We start from the raw sequence: 23,414 nt of genomic DNA, 5'->3' as shown, positions 1-23,414 counted from the left end.
ATACAATCAGCTCGACTTTCCTAGGAAAACATGAGCTAAATTTCCTCTATTTTTCTCTCAAATCTTCTCATCGGGCGGGAGTGAGGGAAATGCTCTGAACAACACTGAAAAGCTGGTTGCCCCTGAATAGAGAATTTCTTTATGCATTGGATTTTGAATGACATCCACAGGTCCTGGGAAGAACTATTTATTACTCCAATTCTCCCTGGAGGTTTTTTTTTTTAAGAGACTAGATAATTAATAGTCCTGAAAGGAAACAGCTGGATGAGATGGTGCTCGAAGTTCCTTCCACTAGTGTGTGTCTCTCTAGTCTTGATGCAGAAGTAGGGTTCTTGTGAAATTATTATCAAATATCGGGTCCCAAGGGAAGACCAGAGGCTGTCTCTTTACGAGCCTATGTCATGCATGCTTTGTGTGCTGAAGAATTTATAATTACTGCAGGTTAAGACTAGCAAACGTGAGTAGTGTCTAGGACTACAAAGGCAAGCAACTTGGTGTTTTTAAGGAGTGGTGACTTAGGATTTTATCGCTCTAGACTCTAGTAACTTGGTTGTGGTTGTTCTTGAGTCAAACCAGCTACAGAAAGTTGTATATGAGGGATGTGCGTAGATTCAATGGCATACATAAATACTTAGCTGCAACTGTAATGCTGAGAGTTCCATTTTTAATTCAGTGAGTGCTTGAGGATGCTGGGTTGCGTTTTACCATTAAGAGAAACAGGAGTGATAGGTCTAATTTTGAGTTGCCCTATAAATTTTCCTAGTCATTGGAACCAACACAGTTTCCTCACGTGATACGAATTTTTACATATCCTAACTGTCTAACAGAGAATAGCAGTATTTCGTGTTCCCATAGACTTCCACACATCTCTGACGTCTTTAGAGATATTAATTATATCTTGAAGCCACCACCCTGATTTTAAAAATAAATAAAACTAAATTTAATACTCTGCCGGGAAATGCTGCTGGGCATAATAAGTAAGTTGATTCCTTTGGCTTCATGCCAGAAACTCGTATTTAAACTAAAACAAAAGCCAAAAACACTTTCCAGAGTTCCTACTGTTCAGTTCATGTCCTCCAGTGGGTTAGAATGGCTTGTAACTTAGGATTCACAACCCTGTTGAGGTGCGTGTAAGCGTCAGACCATGTGCCAGGCCTGTGGCAAACACAGCTAGACCTCACTTGGCTGTCGGTAGGAGCAGAGCAGGAGAGGTGTCTCTGCAGCCGGACGCTGTCTCCTTTCCTCCAGCCCCGCATGCAGTGCCCGCCGTAGGGCGGCGCGCCCCCCCCCGGCCCCTGGTACCAATAGTGGCTATACTCTCTACCAGCCTTGTAGACTGTGCTTCTAGGCTGCCCACTTGGCCAGCGCATGACATATGTTACTTTCTCTAGTCACGTTCATAAAACCAAAGTCACCAGCACTTTCAGTGACCAAGACTCAGGCTCTTCAGTGAATGGCTGGATTCATGAAAACATCCTTGGGTAGATTTTGGCTGCTGTGAATCTTTTCTCAGCTACAGGGTGCCTGAGACAGAATCTGAGAGTGTACTAAAGGGAATATCCTGTTTGGTTACCCTTTTACTTCCCAGAGATAGGGTGAAAAGTATATTTTATATTTGTAATTTATTTAGGTATAGTTTGTATTTAGAATGGAAAAAAAAATCTACATTCCTTTTAGAATACCAAATGGCTTATGATTTTAATTAAATAATTGGCACACACAGAGTAGGTACCCAGATGTTGAATTAAAACATCAGTAGATGAAATTGCCCTATTTTGTAAATAAATTGATCAGTGCGATATAGTCCCATTTGTCTCTACACTGGATACAGATTGTGCTAAGTTCCAGGCTCATTTAATAGCTCCCATAGGTTTCGTTCATGCCTTTGTTGTTTTTTGACCCAGCTTATCAGCACTGAGTGGATAACTCAGTAGTAGCTCACATTCCCCCTCTCTTGAACAGCAGTGAAACGTTAATGTGCACGTGGACGGAACTTTGGGATCTGGGATTGTACTACTGAGTGCTGGAGAAAGCCAGTTGTGACGCTGGCCTCTCAAGGCTCACGGTGCTGAGTTGCCACCCAGCATGGCAGGCCTGTTATCACGCTCTTATTTCATCCTCTTTGTGTCTTGGCATTAACCATCCCTCTGAAATCTCACAATCTCTACAAGTGGCTCATTCAGAGCTTGTAGCAGGACCAAAAATTCTGAAAGTTCAAGAGGAGGGTCACGTGCGTTTGCTTTGAACTACAGTTCTTTTCCAGGGTAGACACTTGGAAAGTAGAGTTTGTTAAAATGGAAGGGGGAGGGGAAAAACAACTCTCCTTTCTGTCATTGAGATAGACAAGCATTTAAGTAGGTGGAGATATTATAGCACTTGAGAATCCCCTAAAGTGCTTAGATTTATTTCTGAGAAATAAATGGTGAATTGTTGACTTCTTTCTCCCCCTTATGTTTCCTTGGGATAGAGCGATTAGTTTCTAATTTTTTATGATTACATTATTCTTGCATATATCTTCCTGTGGTCCAGGCTATAAAAGTAAATAGAGGATCCAGCTGTATGAATGAATATCCTTTTAATGAGTGTTGGGAGGAAATGATAATACTAAGTAGTGCAAAACCATTTTTATGTGATGAACCAAAGTACCTTTGTTCCCAGCTCCCTGGTCTTGAGCCACAGGCCACCAGTAAATGTGTGCATAAAATGACAGTTTTATGTATTTCGGTGTTAACAAAGGTACCTCACGGTCTGTTTTGTCCCAAGAATGCACTTAATATGATTTTTGAAAGGCAGTGGCATATTCTGTTTTAATTTCCAGGGTCGAGGAAGGGTAAAATGGAGTATGTGACTTTTCTGTAACAGCCTTCATTCTATCTTTGGGCGAAAGCCTTGCTGAAACAGTGAGATAACAGTTGCTGGGTGAGAATACAGTCATTTTCGTGGTGCTATGAGTTAATTTCAGGGGTGAAACTATCCTTACGTAGGAATATAATGTGCCTTCTCCCCTCAGACCAGCCGCTTGCTCAGAACAGCAGGTGGATATTGAGTGTCCCCCCCCGCTCCAGGGTATTGTGGGGTGCCCGCAGTAGCTTAACTCCGCTCTCTTGCCTCCTTTACTCCCTTCCTTCCTGGCCATTGTTCCCTTATTGTTGTTCGATAATTCTTTATGTCTCTGAAGTCCCTGGCAGTGATGTAATTCAATAGCACCCACCCCCAAATCTACCGTTAATTAACTTTTTTAAAAAATAAATTTATTTAATTAATTAATTTATTTTTGGCTGTGTTGGAGCTTCGTTGCTGCGTGCGGGCTTTCTCTAGTTGCGGCGAGCGGGGGCCCCTCTTCCTTGCGGTGTGCGGGCTACTCATTGCAGTGGCTTCTTCTGTGGAGCATGGGCTCTAGGTGCGTAAGCTTCAGTTGTTGTGGCTTGCGGGCTCTAGAGTGCAGGCTCAGTAGTTGTGGCACACGGGCACAGTAGTTGTGGCTCACAGGCTCTAGAGTGCAGGCACAGTAGTTGTGGCGCATGGGCTTAGTTGTGGGATCTTCCCGGACCAGGGTTCAAACCTGTGTCCCCTGCATTGGCAGGCAGATTCCTAATCACTGTGCCACCAGGGACGCCCCATTAATTAACTTTTAAACTGCCTGTATTAGTCCGCTTAGGCTGTAGTGACAAAATACCATAGACTTGTTGGCTTAAACAACAGAAATCTATTTTCTCACAATTCTGGAGGATACATGTCCCAGACCAAGGTCTAGCAGTGTCAGTTTCTGGTAAGAGCTCTCTTCCTGGCCTGCAGAGGCACATGAAGGGAGAGTGGAGAAGGGGAGAGGGGGCACTGGTGTCTCTTCTTGAAGAACACCAATCCTGTTGGGTTGGGACCCCACCCTTATGATCTCATTTAACCTTAATTTCCTCCATATCTGTCTTCAAACACAATCACATTGGGGCTTCAACATATGAATTGGGGGTGACAAATTCAGTCCATAATACAGCCCAAATAAAAGAAGAAAACAAACCCCTAAAATAGAGAACCATAACATGACATGAACTTTGTAGCAGTTAGTAAACTTTTGACCTGACACTCTGCGCTTCCTCCACTGGCAATGGCCCACATGAACACACTCTGATGACAGTTGCAGGGGAGAGTTGAGAAGTCCCAGGAAAAAGCCAAAGGAAGACTCTCAAATACCTGTTTTCCTTCCCACCTTCCAACAGTAGAGGGATGGGAGGGGAGATTTCTAACCCCCCGAAATGTCCAAGGACAAGGGATTGGTTCTAGTCTTTTTCTACAAAGATTTGAGCTACTATTTGGTAGCTTTGAGGTGACGAGGAAGTTGTTTTCCTCTCGTGATCCCGGCCTGAGCAACAAAAGCCGGATATCCTGACAGGAGAGGCACAGTCTGTATCCCTACGACTCCCGTGAACTGGAGCAAACCCTGGGCATACCCCAGCCTGGTCTAGTCCTAACCTGAGCAGAAGGGAGCCTCAGAACCAGAAGATTCTCAGCACTGCCGGCTTGCGGTTGCTGGGACACAGCTCAGAGCAGAACAGTGGTTGGCAGAGGCTGAAAGGGAGCCTTGGGTGTTCCTGCCAATGTGATAGGCGCTTGCAGGATTTTGTGAAGCAGTCTGATGAACCCTCTCAAATAGAGGCACCTAATGCCATTCAGCTGTGTAATTGGGATGGAAATGGGCCAATGAGAGGCGGCAGTTTGGGCTTAACCTTTGGGGAGTCTTGTTCCAGGAGACTGTATGTGGGGGGAAGAAAGAAGCATTACAAATAATAAGCTTCTCCGCCTGATTTGTAATGAATTGGTAATAAATGGCCTAGCGCTCTCCGGAAGTCTGACGATTACCGAGCAGTTCCAGCTAAGTGCACGGGACCACATCTTATTTTGATCAGCTGTAGCATAGCAAAGACATGTAATTATCATAATCTAACAATTAGCCTGGCATCACTTTCCAGTGTTTAATTACCCCAATAAATGGTAATTGAATAGAGGACTTAATGACAAGAGAGAAACTTTCATTCTGCGTTAGGTGCTTAAGTCGTCTACTTGGCTAGGCATGATTTTCTAGCATTGCTGGAACAATAGGCCTGATTATAATTTTCTTATCTGCCCTTGGCCATTATTTTGTTTCCTGATCTTGACCTTTGTTTGTCATATTATTTAGCTGTTCTCAAAATTTGATACTGGGACCCAGGACACAGAAGGAGATTATTGGGCACTTTACAAAGTTGTTTTCTGTTTTCAAACATTGTTCCTAATATCCATCAGCTACAATTTACTTTCTGGGAGGTCTCTCAAGTCACCACTCCGTGCAGGCACTGTGCTGAGCATTGGGGATGCAGAGATGAGTAAATACCAGCACCACCTTCAAGGAGCTCTCAGTGTAAAGAATGGAGGTCTCCATAAAAATACTAGAATAATCATAGTTCCAGTGATCTGCTCTCAGTGCAGTCCCAGTTTTTTTCTACATCTATGCATTTACCTTGAATGAATTCAATATTTTCTATGGCTCTACCCACCACCTAATTTCTAATGACTCCAGATCAATTCTCTCTCACCTTAGCCTCATGCCTGGTTCCAGATTTGTATCCAACTGCTCACAAGGTCCTAACCATACCAAATAAAAATAACTACTTCTCCCGTGCCAATTTGCATAGAAACAGCAACAGTTTCTGCTTTGCATTCTAAAGTTTTATATAAAACACTATTACCATTATTGTGCCCTAGCATTGCAAGATATTTGCTTACCCTGGTCCTATGAAGATCAAACATAAAAGAAAGCCATAAAACATTTGTTTCCTTTCTTCCAGCTTGTTTTTTGTTTGTTTAACAATAAACTAATAGACAGTAGTTCCATGCCACGTAGATCTCGAACACCCACCCGCTTTTTGAAAAGTCGGGGCCAAATTTCAGACTTAGATGGTAATGATTCCAATAGGTTATCATCAAGCCATAATACAAATATTTAATTTACCGCTTGTACAGCAGTATGTAAGAACTATGAAATCATTATTTGATGTGGTTAATAGGAAGGACATTTACTATATCTCTTTGGTTATTTATTTATTTATTTATTTTGCGATACGCGGGCCTCTGACTGTTGTGGCCTCTCCCGTTGCGGAGCACAGGCTCCGGACGTGCAGGCTCAACGGCCATGACTCACGGGCCCAGCCGCTCCGCGGCATGTGGGATCCTCCCGGGCCGGGGCACGAACCCGTGTCCCCTGAGTCAGCAGGCGGACTCTCAACCACTGCGCCACCAGGGAAGCCCTCTCTTTGGTTATTGTTCTTAATTTTGAAACTAGGAATAACCTGAAATTCTGCTGGGTAACTCCATCCTCGTAGGATACAAAAGGGCTACACGTATGTAAGCAGTTTGGCAGGTGGCTTATTTGTTTGACTGACTCCCCACCTCCTGCATCCTCAGAACAGAATCAGTTTGTTGAATCCTGTTCTCCTAGGACAGTGGCTGGATAACCAGGTCAGTGATTTCCCGCATCTGCTTTTGGATCTGTGTGTGTGTTTCAGCTGCTCTGTTCCATATGCTTGACATGATGTAAAACTCTGGATAACTTAGGGCATGAAGGGCAGCTTCGTCAGGAAGCTCCTGGCCAGCAGGAGTCAAGAAGGAGCCTGTTTTGCCTTGTGGAAGTGACCTCTGTGAGGCCATACACTGATTGCCAGACAATAATTCTTTATTTTATTTTAATCCCTTTTCGAAAACCATTTGCAGTGGTCTGCGATGTGTCGGGTGTGTGGAACTCTGCCTGCTTAATTCTTTGGCTGATTTAGCCTGTTGACGTTGACACATTCTTACCCCAAGCCCGAGGCCTCTTTGGGGGCTTAGAAGCAATTAGACTGTCACCCAAAGCTCCGGGTCCCTTCCTGAAGGAAAGTCTTGTTTAGGCTCTGCCAATTTAATGCTTTGTTTCCTTTGGAGCTCCTCAGTCAGGCTAATAAAACAAACTCCAAATGAGTTAAAACACTGGAGGAGAGAACATTTTGTGGACCCTGTATTTGAAACAGGTACTCCTCCTGGGAGATATCAATTTTAAAAAGTCATTCAGCCTGATGTGACTTGAACTAGAAAAGCAATAACGCAAGGTATTTGAGATTTCTATCCATCTATCTGAGATGAGTAATTAATGTTAATGGAGGAATTTTTAAACCACTTGCTTTTAAAGCACACACACACACACACACACACACACACACACACACACACAGAAAAAAAGGGACAGGTTAGTATACTAGACCACTAATAAATTCTAAATATCTGGCTAAGTAAATTACATCTTATTCTCATCACCAACAGTTATTAAATTGAAGACAAAGCTCTCATGCTGCAGAATTTGTGATTACTACAACGTTTATTTCCTTTCTTCCAACTTGCATGTATAAGAACTTTATTCTAATTTTCCTTAATGGATAAGCAGAGCACCAACTCCGGGTTCTAAATGTTTTCTCAGTATCATGTGCTTCGTTGAATGAAAGTGTGTGTTGTAGCCTACAGCCTTTCAACTGCAAAAGAATGTGTAAGAAATATCTCTGAAATTCATCCTTGAGTAGGTTCTTTTTACACTTGTAAATCTTCACTTTTATGGGAATTTTAGTTGTTCTTGGTATGTTCTAGAGCCTGGAAGAGCTGGATTGGGCTGCCTGGAATGGTGGGTTTCGGTCATCATGTACTATACCTCATTCAGCCTTAACAACTGGCCTGGGAACAGTGAAACTGTCTATGACTCTGTCTCAGAACTGGAAACAAAGGTCAATGACCAATATATTTGAAAGGTTGGCATATTTCAGCCTGTGAGAGAGAGGGAACATTTAAAATCAGCAAAACAAGTCTTTCTTCATCCCCCACTGATGCTAATATGATTTATCTACCCCAAGTCTGATTTGCTGTTTGTATTTCTCGCTTTAACCTCTGCTGGAAAAAAAAAAAGAGCATCTTCAGATTTAGGATCCGAAAGCCATAAGGCTTGCATTCTGTGCTGAAAGGAATAACAGAAGGAGACAAGAAGAGACGTGTTATGCAACGCAACAGAGACTGCCATCCTGCCCATCACCTCCCAAAACGTATTTATAAAACAAATCCTGTGTCTGTTGCTGGGCCCATTAGGCCCTTCAGGACAAATGAGAAATTCTTCTGGTTAAAAAGACATCTTATTCTGAAATTAGCCTTTAAATCTATAATAGAATTGAAAGACTGTGCTGTCAAGACATAGTCACTTGAGATTTAGTTTAAAATTTGGGAGGAACCCTGAGCTGATAAATTTGCTTAATCTTTGACCATAAATCATATCCTTCTTTTACATTTCAATTTCAGAATGTAATATAATAAGTTGCCTTGTAATTAAAGACGTGACAGTTGTAGTTCTGTTCAAATAGGAATATTAAAACAATCACCTCCTTGACAGATTAAAATACATTTAAAATGTAATAATCAACTATCCAGTTCATGGGAAATAGCATTTTCATCATTGAGTCCTTTAAAACATTACATGAAAGGGGGATAAAAGTGCCTCACAGCTTCTTAACCTCTAATAAGCAGTGTCTCCTTTCAGTAACGCTGTTTCTCTATTTATGGAGTAAAGAAACTTCACTCAGGAGCTGCTTGATAAAATACCTCAGTACATATTTCCCTGGAAGCAGGCTCTCTGCTGTGCCAGCAACATATGCTGAAGGCCAATTTAGAACGTTTTAAATATGCACCGTACCCTTCCTTTTCCAGCTACTAAAATGAAACGCATTTTGGCTTTAGCAAATGAGGAATGGAATGAGAGGAGGAACACTGCAGAGAAAAGTGGCTAAAGACGAACTCAGAGAAGGATGATGATGATGGTGCTGCTTCTCTGCAGCCTGAACCCAGGGCACTGCCTGTGTGTCCTGTGAACTCGACCTCTCAGATGTCAGTCTCCACACCAAGAGAGCATATGGTGATAGAGGAGGAAGTAAGGTCAATGACGTGAAAAACTATCCATTGAGAAAGAAAGCTAGGTGATGTCTCCTTGCCAAAGCAAAGAGGAACCGAGGTCAGAGTAGAGAACTTCCACTTGAGGTCAAGGACTGGAGTGTTCAAGTACTAGATGTCCCCAGTGGAGTGACCCAAGTTTGAAAATAAATTAGTTAGTTAGGAGCAGAGTCCTACAGATCAGGTTAACTATGGTCATGAAACAATGTTTTGGTCCCTGTCTCAGTAGAAACTTGGGGGCACATTGTTGATAACTAAATGCAAAGACAGTCTGTCAACTCTTTTTTTTAAAATAAATTTATTTATTTATTTTTGGCTGCCTTGGGTCTTCGTTGCTGCCCACGGGTTTTCTCTAGTTGCGGCAAGCGGGTGCTACCCTTTGTTGCGGTGCACAGGCTTCTCAGTGCAGTGGCTTCTCTTGTGGAGCACGGGCTCTAGGTGCACGGGCTTCAGTGGTTGCGGCACGTGGCCTCAGTAGTTGTGGCTCGCAGGCTCAGTAGTTGCGGCACACGGGCTCAGTAGTTGTGGCGCGTGGGCTCAGTAGTTGTGGCGCGTGGGCTCAGTAGTTGTGGCACGCAGGCTCAGTAGTTGTGGTGCACGGGCTTAGTTGCTCCGTGGCATGTGGGATCTTCCCCAACCAGGGCTCAAACCCGTGTCCCCTGCGTTGGCAGGTGGATTCTTAACCACTGTGCCACCAGGGAAGTCCCAGACAGCCTGTCAACTCTTACTTCACCTCTGTCATCTTGATTTCACTTGAATTCCAATACTTAATCCATGATTTACTTTCTCCAGACAGGTTATATAAAGAGAGAGATATTAATAGTAGTTTAAATTTATAATAAAAACTGTATTTAGCTGTGGAATGTCATCAGGTAAACACTGAAGACAAACTAAGACAAAAACACATGTCTGCATAGAGACTTTGTAGCTCAAATCTCACCTTTAGTTGTTTTTTTGCTATCAGTAGCCCCAAACTGTATTTTCTATCCAACCCTCCAGGCAGCCTCTGGGTCATCAAAACAATCATAAAGTGCATAATTCATTTTTAGTAGTTGAATTGATTGCAAAGAATTAGTTGCTGTACTGAATTTTATTCTTCTTAATTAATTAAAATGACCCTTTCACAATATATATGACATTCTCAACCAGCCTACTGCCACATTTTGATGATGTGGCATGCAACCATGCAACCCAGTGGAGGACAAGGGCCATCACTGTATGCATATGAGATGTTTCCTGGCACTTGGGACTTGCATTGTGAGAACACAGGCAGAGCGGTAATCATTTTACTCAAACACAGTCACTTCTCTAAGTGTGGCAACCATGCCTGCTTTTACATCGTAAACCACTGTGATAATTTAGTAGAGATTGTATTGTAATTATTGTTGGCGTGTTGGTATGCAGCCAGAAATTCCTACAGTTCATAATATGCAATGGTTTCAGAGAGGTAGAGAACCACAGATACAATAGATGGAATTAAAGATTAGGAGTAAAGAAGAGACATTTATAAGAAAATTTCCCAGAAATTTACAAATGTGTCAAAGCAGTGGCGGGCTACCCATGAAATTTGTAAATATTGGCATGTGGAATCATTCTTCCTAGAGGTGAATTTGCTCATTTAATACGAACTAAAACTCATGAAAGTTTCCTGATGGAAAAAAAAAAAAGTTCCCTTCTTGTGAATGGCTACGGAGCCTAACAGCACTTTATCCTGTGAAAGGTTGGAATGATGTGCATGAGTCAGGAGCTAACCCTGTGATCTGAGGCTTATTCAGATGTTGATACACCCTTCCGCTTTCAGTGCAGGAGCTTAGGATCAACCTAGTGAGGAAGAGAGAAGGGCCAGGACCCCTTGCAGCAGACTTTCCTAGAAGATCAGTGTAAACAGGATGAGGGGAATTACAGTCAGTCAAGCTTTGAGCCATTATGATTAGGAGGAAAGTATATATGCTTCAGAAGCCATCAGACTGGGGTTGAAATCCTACCTCTGCTGCTTATTTCCTGTGGAAAAAAATCGAACTAAGTGGATAACAACTTCTCTGAATGTCATTTTCTCATTGGTATAATGAAACTAATTATAACTACCCAATAAGGATTTCATGTGACAACAGATGTAAAGCCATAAAGTAGCAGATCCTGGACATGGCGAATATTTGTTGCATCAGTGAATGTAGGAAAGAACTGAAACCCCATCAAGAATTAGGGGCTTCCCTGGTGGCACAGTGGTTGAGAGTCCGCCTGCCGATGCAGGGGACACGGGTTCGTGCCCCGGTCCGGGAAGATCCCACATCCCGCAGAAAGGCTGGGCCCGTGGGCCATGGCTGCTGAGCCTGCGCGTACGGAGCCTGTGCTCCGCAACGGGACAGGCCACAGCAGTGAGAGGCCCCTGTACCGCAAAAAAAAAAAAAGAAAGAAAAGAATGAGAATCATCCCTCTGGCGAAATACAGAGTGGACCTAAGAACTTGACTTTAGCAATTAAATCTCATTTCTGAGGTCAGACTGCTTGGGTTTGAATTCTGCCTCCACCTTTTATTATTCCTGTCACACCGGGCACGTTGCTTGACTTCTTAATCTCAGTTTCCTCATCTCTGACTGGGTGTACTAATTGTGTCTATTCTGTGGCCTTGTGATGGAGATTAAATTGAGATAATGAATGTAACGTAATAACCACTCAATAATATTAGCCATACATATGTGCTTCTTCACAGTAAGGCCAGAAAAGAATGATTCAGTGTGACTCCGTAGTCAAAGAGCATAATTTGGGATAGTCTTAGTCTATCTAACTCTCAACCTTTCTTTGGATTGTACTTAGCTACATTATACAGATGTCTTTTATGAGTTCCAATTGGTCACTGTTTTTATGTTCACATTGTCCATTTTGTTTTGAAATTTACATTAGTAAAATAATTTATGCAAATTGAATATCTGAAACAGAAGTGTAAGTTGATTCTATGGTAAATCATAATCATTTCTTTGTCTTGTGCATAGAAGGGTGTAAGTGTTAATTGCTAGGACAATCTCATGTTTAAAATTGGCTCCACAGTGATTCACCTAACACCCCACACAAAGTAAATTGTCACCAGAAAAGGATAACTGCTCAACCCAATGTAAAATGGCTCTTCAGTCTCATGCTTTGCTTTATTAAAATTATAGCAGAATTAACAGGGGTAAACGTGTAGAAAAAGGGTAGCTAAACTTGAGGCATCAGAAAACTATGACAATTTGTAGAATAAAGCAATAACCGCATGGGTCCAGACAGTGGCAGTTTTCTTAATTTTCACTTTTAAGCAGTGTCCAGTGCCAGCAGAAGCTAAGATGAGTGACACTTAGGGAAAGGAAAAACGTCCCCCTTGAATGTCTTTAAAATCTATAATAATAATATAATAATATAAAGTGCATCTGGGCATTGCCTTCTGCTGCAGTTCTTGTCTGGCTCTCAGCCAGAACTGTCAGCCTACTCTGAGTGCTGATGATTCACATCCCAGCACCCTTTTATCTGAACGTTGCAGTGTCTTTTCTTTGTACTTTGGCAGTGATGTTACCTTGATGTGCAAAAACCTTTTAAAAGCAACACAGGCTTTCCTTGTATCTTGACAAATCGTTGTCTGCCAGTAATGAAGAAAAAGAAAACCTGGTTTCGTCATCACTGTAGATATAAAGAAATAAATACTTCTGAGGGTTTTCTTGTTTTTAAAAATGGTTATGTATTTTGAGATCCTCTAACCGAGAAGTGATCTGATCATCTTTCCTTATTTCTCTTGCATAAATCAACATGCTGCTTTTCCAAAGCACAGAGCAAGTGGAATTTCTGGGGATCATTTGATATTTGAGGATGGACAGAATTTAGGATTCTTATATGATTTCCTTTCTTCTGGGATTTTTAAAAAGGGAAACCTGGGGATTATTTTTATTTCTGTTGTATGCTCTTACTGCCATTGTTTAAAAAGTAATACTTTGTTACTTACCCATTTTAATATATCCTGTTAATAGTAACAGTGCTTTATATTCACGTGTGCTTTTCATACATTTCCTCACCTGAGGCTTGAAGCAGCTGTGTGAGGTCAGCAAGGAAGATTCTCATTATCATTCTACTTAACATATGAGGAAACTGAGGCTCAGGATGGCTTACAACTCTCCTACTCAACCAGCAGCAGATCTAGTTCTACTCACTCAAAATAAGTAGCTCTTCCACTTTTACCACGGTGTATTTCAGAAGGGAATCTCGACTTTGTCAATGAATATTTAGGATCCAGAGCAAAGGTAGTATTCACAACAACCTGTCAGAGGTCCTTGTTATATGTGGGTGCTGCATTTGAAGGAGAACACTGGGAAACTAGAAGATGTGAAGAGGGTCAAAATAGTAGTATGATGAGGAGTCTGGAAACTATACCAGAAATAACCAAAGGAAGCAGGATTTTCAAGTCTGGAGAAAGGAGGATACAGAGAGAGATACAGCTGACATCTCCGAATGTTTTATGTACTACCTGATGGAAGAGGAATTAGATTTGCTCTTTGTAATTTCAGGCAGCAGAAGTAGGATCACTGGATGGAAATTACACAGAAGTGGATTTATGCTCAATATAAGAAGAAACTTGCTAACATTTAGAGATGTCCAAAGATAGAATAGACTAGCTCACCGTCACTGGGAAGTGTTCTCCCTGAGACTCTCTGACTTGAAGATTTTATGACTTTATGGGCATTGTATTTCAGCAGTGACATAGTTTTGTGATGACCCTCCTAAGGGTTCGGAGAAGAATTTCCTCACCAGCTAAAAACAAAGGGGTTTGGTAGGCTTTTCCACTCTGATTTTAGAAAGTTGTGTACGTAACAATTCCTGTTTCACACACCACTGGGTCCTGGGAAAAACTGTTCAGTTGATGGGGAAAGGCACATTAGTTAAAACAAATAAGCAAAACTTTGTTAAGATAAGAATTGAAGCAGACACTGTGATGTGGGCAGTGGTGTGTTTGTGTGCACACATTTTAACTCTTTCAGGATGAAGTGGCCGTGGTTTTGCTGTTTTCATCTGACTTCTTAACTTTCTCTACTCCTCAGTCCAGCCCTAGAACACAACCTATGAAGGTGAAAGAAATGGGCAGAAAAGTCATTCGACCTAGATGGTTTCAATTTAATAGGGAAAGGGCGAGGGCATCAAAACAGAGATTGGCTAAAACGAGTTTGTGACAAAAGCAGATTTACTAAGGGAAACACCTAACTAGGATCCTCAGTCTTGGTTCCAGGTCTGGCTCAGTGGCTCATTGCTTCATCATTATGCCTTCGGGTTTTATTTTCCTCTAAAGTGGAAGTGTTGTTCTAGGAATTTTCTTTTCAACTTTTAAATTCTATGATTCTAATTCTCTCAATTTTATCACTCTAATTGTCCACAGTTGCATAGGAAATTAAGAATGGTCTCAGTTATAACAAAAACAATTCATCTATTCTTTAAATTTCTTACTCATTTATTCAAAAACATTTATTAAATGAAACACTATTTTAGAAATATGAAAACTCTGATTTTAACAATGGAAGGAAAACAGCAAATCGGTACCTTTAATACTTAAAATGAAAGTGAAGCGCTCCATTGGTAGGGTACTTTGAAACAACGGTAATAGGATTCCTCTGTAAAATGGCATGCAGTTATTTAGATTTGGAACAGCAACAATTCAAACCATGCCTCAAATCGTACGGCGCCAAATAAAAACTTACTATAATAAATCTTTAGCCTGAGCGTTATTAATGGGTTCAACCACTGATTCCAAGCAGGAAGCCCTTCCTCTATGAATAATCCTATCTTTTTCTTCTTCCGACAGATTTCAGAGGGGTGACTACCACATTGACGTCTGTATCAATGACTACCTGGATGTGTTCTGCCCTCACTATGAGGACTCAGTCCCAGAAGATAAGACTGAGCGTTATGTCCTCTACATGGTGAACTTTGATGGCTACAGTGCCTGCGACCATACTTCCAAAGGGTTCAAGAGATGGGAATGTAACCGGCCTCACTCTCCAAATGGACCACTGAAGTTCTCTGAAAAATTCCAGCTCTTCACACCCTTTTCCCTAGGATTTGAATTCAGACCAGGCCGGGAATATTTCTACATCTGTGAGTATACAGAGATTTATCATGTTGTAGGGCAGCTGCAAGAACCCAGACTGATTTTTTAGCCGTGCTTCAGAGAACTGCGGAGTGCTGGACTCTGCATTATAGATGTCTCCTTGTACATGCATACATCAGGATCCCTAGATACATTAGCTGGGAATTGAGAGCACAAATTAGATTAAACACACAGCGCCTCTCCCCCTATGAAATCACGTGTCAGCCTGTTCAGTGAACCACTGCTGACTTGTATTTCTTTTAAATGAAAATTGCTACCAAAGCTCAGGAAAAGAAAAAGAGATTCCTGAAAAAAGAATTAAAGGAAATAATTAAATTTACATAGCTTGGAGTCATTGGATTTCTCATTCAGGTGTCAGCAATATCCTTTCAATCATCCACATTTTCAGTTGGAGAAAGCCAAAACTCCTGCAAATGTCAGCAAGCTGATGATAAATACTCTCTTTGCACCAAGGAGAAAAGACAATTATTAAGAGCAGCTGTGTCTTTAAACAGGCAAGAGTGTGAAGAAGTATCTTGGTTTTTTCTCCATCTTACACACCATCACTTCTTCAGGCATCATACTGGTCATGTATCCTAGGTAAATGCTTCTCAAACTTCACTGTGCACAGGTCACCTGGGGATCTTGTTATAATGCAGATTCTGATTCAGGGGGCCTGGGGTGGGGCCCGAGATGTGGTATTTGGAAAGCTCCCCGGTGATGCCACTGCTGCTGGTCTATGGACCACACTTGAGTTAGCAGGGTTATAGGAAATACCTAATTTAGGCAGCTTGCTGTGTATCTGGACTTGCCTTTAACTAGTATCAGATAGTTAAGCTATCTGGCCTTTCCTACGTGTTTTGACTGTCAGCTGAAGGAGTTAAATGTTAAAAGTACTTTGTTCAAAAGTACATTTACTAAAAAAAAAAAAAAAAAAAAAGTACATTTACTGACCAGCTTATCATGGCTCAGAAATTTGGGGGATGCAAAATGAAAAAACACTCCCTGTCCTCAAGGAGTGACTGTCTAGTGGGGAGCAGACATTTAAGTAGGCAGTGAAAGTGGAAATAGACAGTTGCTGAATGCCGCTGAGTGCAGGGAGCCTGAGTGCAGGGAGCCGTGGGAACGTAGGGGAGGTTGGACCTCACCTGCTTGGAAGAATCAGGAAGCGCAGAGCCTCCCAGGGTGCTGGGCTGCTTGCTCGTCGCCTGCCAGGCAAACGAGATAAAGAGCGTTCCTGGTTTTCTGATTCATTTCTTCAATCCCAGTGTCCTCCCCTACCTCTCCTCACCCACATGTTTTAAGTCTACAAGGATTTCTAGCTCCTCTTCTTCTACAGAAAACAGAGTTTTCTAATAAGCCGGATTTCCCCATCACAAGGGCACTCTCACTTATATTGGAATTGAATTTAGAAAGGAAATTGAACAGCACCCGTTTTATTATTTCAGTACATATTTCAGTCGTTAGTCATGAAAAAACGTGTAAAAGTCTTGATAGTATCTCACGTTCGATCCATAAAATAAGAAAAGGAATATTGAGTCCCGTGGATGGGGGAAACACTAGCATACAGTGAATTCACATGTTCTCAGGCAGCAGGCTCTTGCCTTTTGCTGATTTTTACTTTGTCAAAGAATCTCATTCAGCAGAGGAGAAAAAGGAAAAAGGAAGACTTCAGCTGTGAGACAGAGACTCATTAATTGCCTAAGTCTAAAATATCATACTGATGTAAGAGGAAATTATTGCCAGTTTCAAAATTTTCACATGGTTTCTCAGATTAAAAAACAGCAACAAAAGCAAAACGCAAAAATGAATAGAGGGCACTAAGATGGGAAACACACTCACCAGCTAACTAGTTGATTGCATGATTATTAGAAATTATAGAATCCATTGAGGTTCATAAGCAAGATGTTATTATTCAAATACACCCATAGTGCTTATGACTGGTTTTTCCTCATTTGTGGTTAAATTCAATATTTCACTAAAAATCATTATGTGTCTTCTGTAACATTCATTTAACGGAGTCATTTAACTGTCAAGGGCTCCTGTCAAAGTAATTGTTCAAAATGCTTCAAAATACCAAGAGCTTTTTGCTGTTCAGCTGAGTTTAACCTGAATTACTTCTTTTAATGAAAAGTAAAATAGCACAAAATTAGCAGCAAAAAGATGTTCATTTACAAGAAGCGCAGTGGCCTGGTCATCAGTTAAATTGAATTTTCAATCATGTTTTAAAACCATAAGAGCATCCTTCCCTGTCTTTTTAGTAGGGAAAGGGTTTCCTCTCTTCCTTTCACTGCTGAGAGTGGACACCTTACAGACATTTCAGATACTGTGGTCATAATTAAACTAAAGGATTCTTAGGGGAGAATTGGCCCTCAGTTGAATTTTCCTCTTTCCTAATGTGCGTGGAATGAACAAGATGATTGGGAAATAGCTCTTTTCGCACTCATTACATTACATGGAGCCCTACTGCTGATCTCAGGAGCCAGCCTGACTGCCCACTTGTCAGTTTTATAAAATGTCCTTACTAGGCCAGGGGTATATTTCAGCTCCTCAAGGCCTTAAAATCTCTTGCAAGTTTTCCAAGAGAAAAATGAAAGCTATAGCCTTTTGACGGTCCTGCTTCAAGGTGCCGGAGGAAGGCTTAAGCTCAGGGGTGACTGCAGAGGACCGAAAGTCAGATACAAGCTTGAATTGGGGGGGAAGGGAAGAGGAATAGTTCATAACAGGAAGTCCACCTCATCACTTAGACTCAGGACACAAATCGGAGTGTTCTTATTAAGTTCTGCTTTATCTTCAACGAGCTTTATTTCCTTCTTAATTTCTCCAAGTTATACAAAATTAAGAAAATACAGTAGTTGGAAATATCTCATGAAGTTTCCTGTTTACATTAAAAATAAAATACCATTCACGATTCTATATCCTTTATTTGTCTCAAGAACGACTCTATGCCATGTCTTCCTTTCCTTGGGAACAGGCAGTGTACTAAGTTGTTGGAATCGCCGATTATCGGTCAGGCAGACTGAGCCCATCCTCTCAATCTGACAGATACTGTTTTTAATCTACAGGAGTTATTTTGGTAAGAGATTGGCATACTAAAATAACTAGAGAAGGTCGGTGGTTTTTCTACCAGTGATAGATTTGCAGAACTGCCCGTCAATAGATTATGGCAATAGTCATTTATATAGACTTCCTAAGGCAAAGAGTTATTTTAGAAACTTCAAAAATGCTCATTTTAGAAATGATTCTCATAAACATTAACCTAAAGAGGACATGTGTGAAAGAAGTTTTGTGTCGTTATTTTTAAATCAGAAGAGGCAAAGGGGAATAAAAAAGGGCGCCATAAGTTATCTTTGTAAGTTAGTACAACTGCTGATTTTGAATGTCCTCTTCTGTAAAGTAAGGAAAACTGAGCCCTGGGCCCTTCTCTTGACCTAACGAGGTATATGATTTTGGATAAATCATCTAATCTCTCTGGGTTTCTATTTCCACATCTGTAAAATAATGAGGTTGCAATAGATGATTTCAAACTTTCTTGGAGCTTTAATATATTTTATCATAGGGTCCGTACACTAGGGTAGAGTTAACATCTGTAAAATGGCCCAGCCCAAAGTCTTACTTAGTAGATGTTCAATAAATGCCAGTTAAAGGGATATTTTTAAGGAAAATGGAGAGTGGAGCAGCATATTAGAATTATTGAACTAGTTCTACGTTGGCCACCTGATCCACGCCACCATCCTCCATTGTCTTGACTAGCGCGCCAGGCTCCTATCTATTTCCCCTCCTCACGTCACTGCTCTGTCAAAGCCCTCCAGAGATTTCTTGTCTCACCAAGACAAAATCCAGAGTCTCTAACCTGGCAAACAAGGTCCTCTGAGACAAGTCCTCTTCTCCTCCCCACCCTCGGTCTCTTGGACTTTTCCTCCTACCATCTCTGCCTATTGTCTCTATTCCGGCCACCCTGTCCTCCTTGTTCACCATACCTGCCCAGTGCCCCCTGACATCAAGGCCTTGGTTCTTTATCTTCTCTCTGCCTGAGGTTCTCATTGGCCCAGGTATCCACATCCCTTGCTCTCACTTGCTTTAGGTTGGGCCAAAAAAAAGTCTTTATCTGAGAGGCTCTTCTGACCTCCCTATATAAAGATAATATCCGTACCATTCTCTACACTCTTAACTCTGCTTTATTTTCGCTCAAGCAGTTAATCACATTATATATTTATCGTGGTTTGTTCATGGCTGTTTCTGCTCTATGCCCTCCATCATATTGTTTGGCATGTAGTAGATGATCAATAAATAAGGCTCACTAGTGTTTATGTGGCACTCACTCTGTTCCAGGCACTGTTCTAAATACCCTACTGTTCTCAAAACAGCACTGTGAGGTACTGTTCTTATTTCCCATTTTACAGGTGGAGAAACTGAGGCACAGAAAAGTTAGGTAACTTGAAAAAAGTTCACACAAACAAGAAGTATGTAGCTAGTCTGAGAAGAAATTAAGTGAGTAAACAACTAAAAGGAAGTGAAGAGATAAGGTCCTAGGTCTTATATGCTTAAAAAGAAACAATATATTTTGTATTAAAAAAGATTAGAAATTATTAGCCCTACTGTTTAGAGAATATTACTTTATAAACTCTACTGGAACCCCAAATCAGGTAGTGCAAGATACATTTTAAACACATTTTTACATTTTCAGCTCTCCAAAGGATACTCTTCCATCTCAGCTGTATCTTCCCAGTTGGTTGACCTTTTTAATATAATAACTTCAGAAAAGTTGTACTTTCAAAGAAATTCTTCTTAAATCCACTGAATATTCAGCATCCAGACTAAATTATGATTGCACACTCGATTCAGGAAACGAGTGATTTTTAATGAGAGACCTACAATAAGGAAGATAGATGTCATTTTCTTAAAATGATACTAAAAAGGCAGAGAATTCTTCTAGCGTTTGCCACATCTAAGGTTTAGCAGATCTCCTTCAAAAGAAGATACTTGGAATAAAGATAGTTTACAGTCATAGTGCTCAGATGGAATCCAGGAGTTTCTCGGAGATTATTAGGGAATACTCTTCCTAAGCTTACTGGCAAGTAAACTTGAATACCCATGATGCTTTAGTTTTACTCCTTCATAATTGACATGGTGATGTAAGTATGGAGCTGGAAAATGTCCATTTCCTTGAAGTTAGAATCCTAAAAAATCTCATCAATGAAAACTTTCAAGGAGCTGAAGCTTTCTGCTCCAGTCTTTTTGGTATACGTATTTTTTTTAATTAGAAAATCATGAGGACAGTTTATGTTTCTGTGGGCATCATTCTTCAGTGCATACTTGAATGTATGTGGTTAACTGCTAATTCTCTGCTTTGTGTACTTTAATTAAAATTTACAGTCTTAAACTGTGAAGTAATTTTAATATCTACTACACAGTTTTTTAAAACTGACAAAATAAGAAACCTAATTCTGAAGAGATATCTTATTGAAATGATCAAGATCAGCTTCAGAAACCATTTGATTGTATAAGATGGTTACTGAGCATCCTTTAAGAAGTGTAAGAATATTCAGTAAATCCGGAGAATACTAATATAAAGAAAGTGCTTCACTTGCCAACGGGATATGTTCCAAAAGCTTATTTACAGGTGAGTTGTTTGGACTTAGAGTGCAGTTTCTCACACAAGTGTTTCTAAAATCAGGCAAGCTCTCTATAATGTGGAAAATCTGCTTAACCATAATGTTGATTTAAAACTGTATATTTTGGGCTTCCCTGGTGGCGCAGTGGTTGAGAATCTGCCTGCTAATGCAGGGGACACGGGTTCAAGCCCTGGTCTGGGAAGATCCCACATGCTGCAGAGCAACTAGGCCCGTGAGCCACAACTACTGAGCCTGTGCATCCGGAGCCTGTGCTCTACAACGAGAGAGGCCGCGATAGTGAGAGGCTCGCGCACGGCGATGAAGAGTGGCCCCTGCTTGCCACAACTAGAGAAAGCCCTCGCACAGAAATGAAGACCCAACACAGCCAAAAATAAATAAGTAAATAAATAAAAAGCCAAGCATTTGAAGCCCTTTAAAAAAAAAAAAAACAGTATATTTTAAGTGAAAAAATTAGTAGAAAACAGCACATAGAAGAATTGTTCAGTATTTGTTGAATGAATAAATACTGTAATAGTAAACCAAATAGAAAAAGCAATTAAAATTTTTCTTAGATGATACTGTTTGAGACAAGCAGATATATTAGAAGCATTAGGTTTTGCTGCACCCACTGCAGCAGTTCCCTAGTTTCTTAGTAACATTTTTTGATCATATGCTGGGGATTATATCAAAGAAGAGTGGGATACATTGTATCAAAGGAGAGAGTGGATCATGGTTAAAAAGAAAAAAAAAAAGGCACAGACTCTGGTGAAAGCACCTTTGGGTTCAAATCCCTCATCTATACTCTTAATAGCTATGTGATTTTGGGTAACTTAACCTCACCAAGCCTCATTTTCTTCATCTGTAAAATGGGTATATAATAATAGTTTATTATCACAATCTTTCTTATTTCCAAGGCTCAATTAAAGAAATATTTTTAAAGGACCAATTGACTACCAAAAAGATAACTTCAATAATCGACATCCCCCAAATTTTGCACCCTTTGAAGTTAAGGCAACTTGAATAGCCCTGATTGATATTTTAGTTTAGTAAAAGAGATCCTAATAAATGCCTCATAAAAATTCACGTTTTGGGCTTCCGTGGTGGCGCAGTGGTTGACAGTCCGCCTGCCGATGCAGGGGACACGGGTTCATGCCCCGGTCCGGGAAGATCCCACATGCCGCGGAGCGGCTGGGCCCCTGAGCCATGGCCGCTGAGCCTGCGCGTCCGGAGCCTGTGCTCCGCAACGGGAGAGGCCTGCGTACCGCAAAAAAAAAAAAAAAAAAAAAAAAAAATTCACGTTTTAAGCCCGTGCCCTATACTGTGAAGGAATATTATGCCAGTTTTACATATGCCTAAGGAAGTCTTCATCCCCCTTTAGATGTCTGGTTTTTCAGCAGCTTACTTTAGTAATCTACATTAAGAATTAGTTTGGTCTTGACAGTTCACATGAATCTGCCTTTTTTCTGAGTTGTTCTTATTGAAATAGAAGAGTGTCAAAACAGCAGATTTATCAAAGCAGGAGGTAATCTTTTTCATCTTTCATAGTCTTTTACTCTTGCAGGGGAGGTGACCTGTAAGTACAATATACTTTATTAAAATGAACAACTCAATATTTGCTTCAACGTGTGTGTGCATTTTGCTTTTATTATCGAAAAATGTTTTTGATTACTGGAGTCTTATTTTAGCATTAAAGGTTCTAGCGCATACTTCAGCTGAGATTCAAGGGGCTTATAACTGAAATTTCCAGGACTGTGGTCAAATACTAATTCACCTCCTGCATTTTTTTGGTATGTAGAGTCAGAGCATGGTACTGAGTGATGCATATTTATATTAACAGAGAAGGGAGCTGAAGGGCAGTGTTAGGAAATTGACAAATTTTAATATTTTCTAAAGTGGAAAAGAATGAATATGTCACAGACATCAAATAGTAATTGCTCAGATACAGAGTATATCTTAATTGCCAAAATTTAGGGCTTTTCTTAAGTTTTAAAAATTTTTAACAAACAATGAAACAGTTTTTCTCTACTTAGACACTAGATGTTTGTCTGGGATTATATCAGATTTCTGTCTGAAAATAGTCATTCTATTCCCTTCATATACTTCCAGTGAACTTCCATATACTTTAGTGAACCTGCAAGAATGCACCTTTTTATTTAGAGAATGAGTTTAGAGAATTGTGTCTGTTTCAGGTTGTCCATTGCCATCTTTTAGGAAAGCTTGAATGGATTTCAAGGGCTCTTAAATGAAGGTTAAATAAAGACATAAAAGAGGATATTTAGAGACTTCAGGATATTTTTCTGTGTTAACTGTAGGTTTTTCTTATGAAAATGGTTGTTTATTGCCAGGTACCTTGTTAACCTTCTGAACGGGAAGGCCGGGCGTCAGCTCAGACACGGCTAGAGCACAGACGCTTCACCTGGTGTGTTTCACAGTCTGAGTGAAATCAAAGGTGGAGGAGGCATACTGCAAAAAAAAAAAAAAAAAAAAAAAAAGGTGGATGAGGCAATTAATAGGAACAAAGTATATTTTAAAACACTTTATTATTTTAAAAATTTTGAGCAGTATCATTTGATCAAGTAGGGAGAATTTTAAAAAGAAATGCATGCCCTATTAAATGACTAAAGGATGAGATACTGTTAAAAACAATCAGAGAAATGAATGCTGGGTTTGTGAAAAAGGAAACTGGGGCAAACATCACTGCTTAATAGATTTTGACTTTGG

At 40.6% G+C, this 23,414-nt stretch overlaps 1 protein-coding gene across 2 annotated transcripts in view; it reads left to right on the top strand.

The window, feature by feature from the left end:
- Positions 1 to 23,414, top strand: part of EFNA5 (ephrin A5) — a gene marked incomplete at its 3' end in the record, with an annotated part of 275,394 nt that overhangs the window by 215,630 nt on the left and 36,350 nt on the right. For both annotated transcript variants that reach the window (XM_082649970.1, XM_082649969.1), the window contains exon 2: positions 14,794 to 15,086. In XM_082649970.1, coding sequence (XP_082506096.1) covers positions 14,794 to 15,086 — 293 coding nt within the window. The remainder of the gene's footprint in view (positions 1 to 14,793; positions 15,087 to 23,414) is intronic.

Source organism: Grampus griseus (assembly GCF_964374135.1).
Source record: "Grampus griseus genome assembly, chromosome: 3".
Classification (NCBI taxonomy): domain Eukaryota; kingdom Metazoa; phylum Chordata; class Mammalia; order Artiodactyla; family Delphinidae; genus Grampus; species Grampus griseus.
The sequence above is the reverse complement of the archived record's forward strand: the minus strand, read 5'-3'. Positions and strand labels throughout refer to the sequence as shown.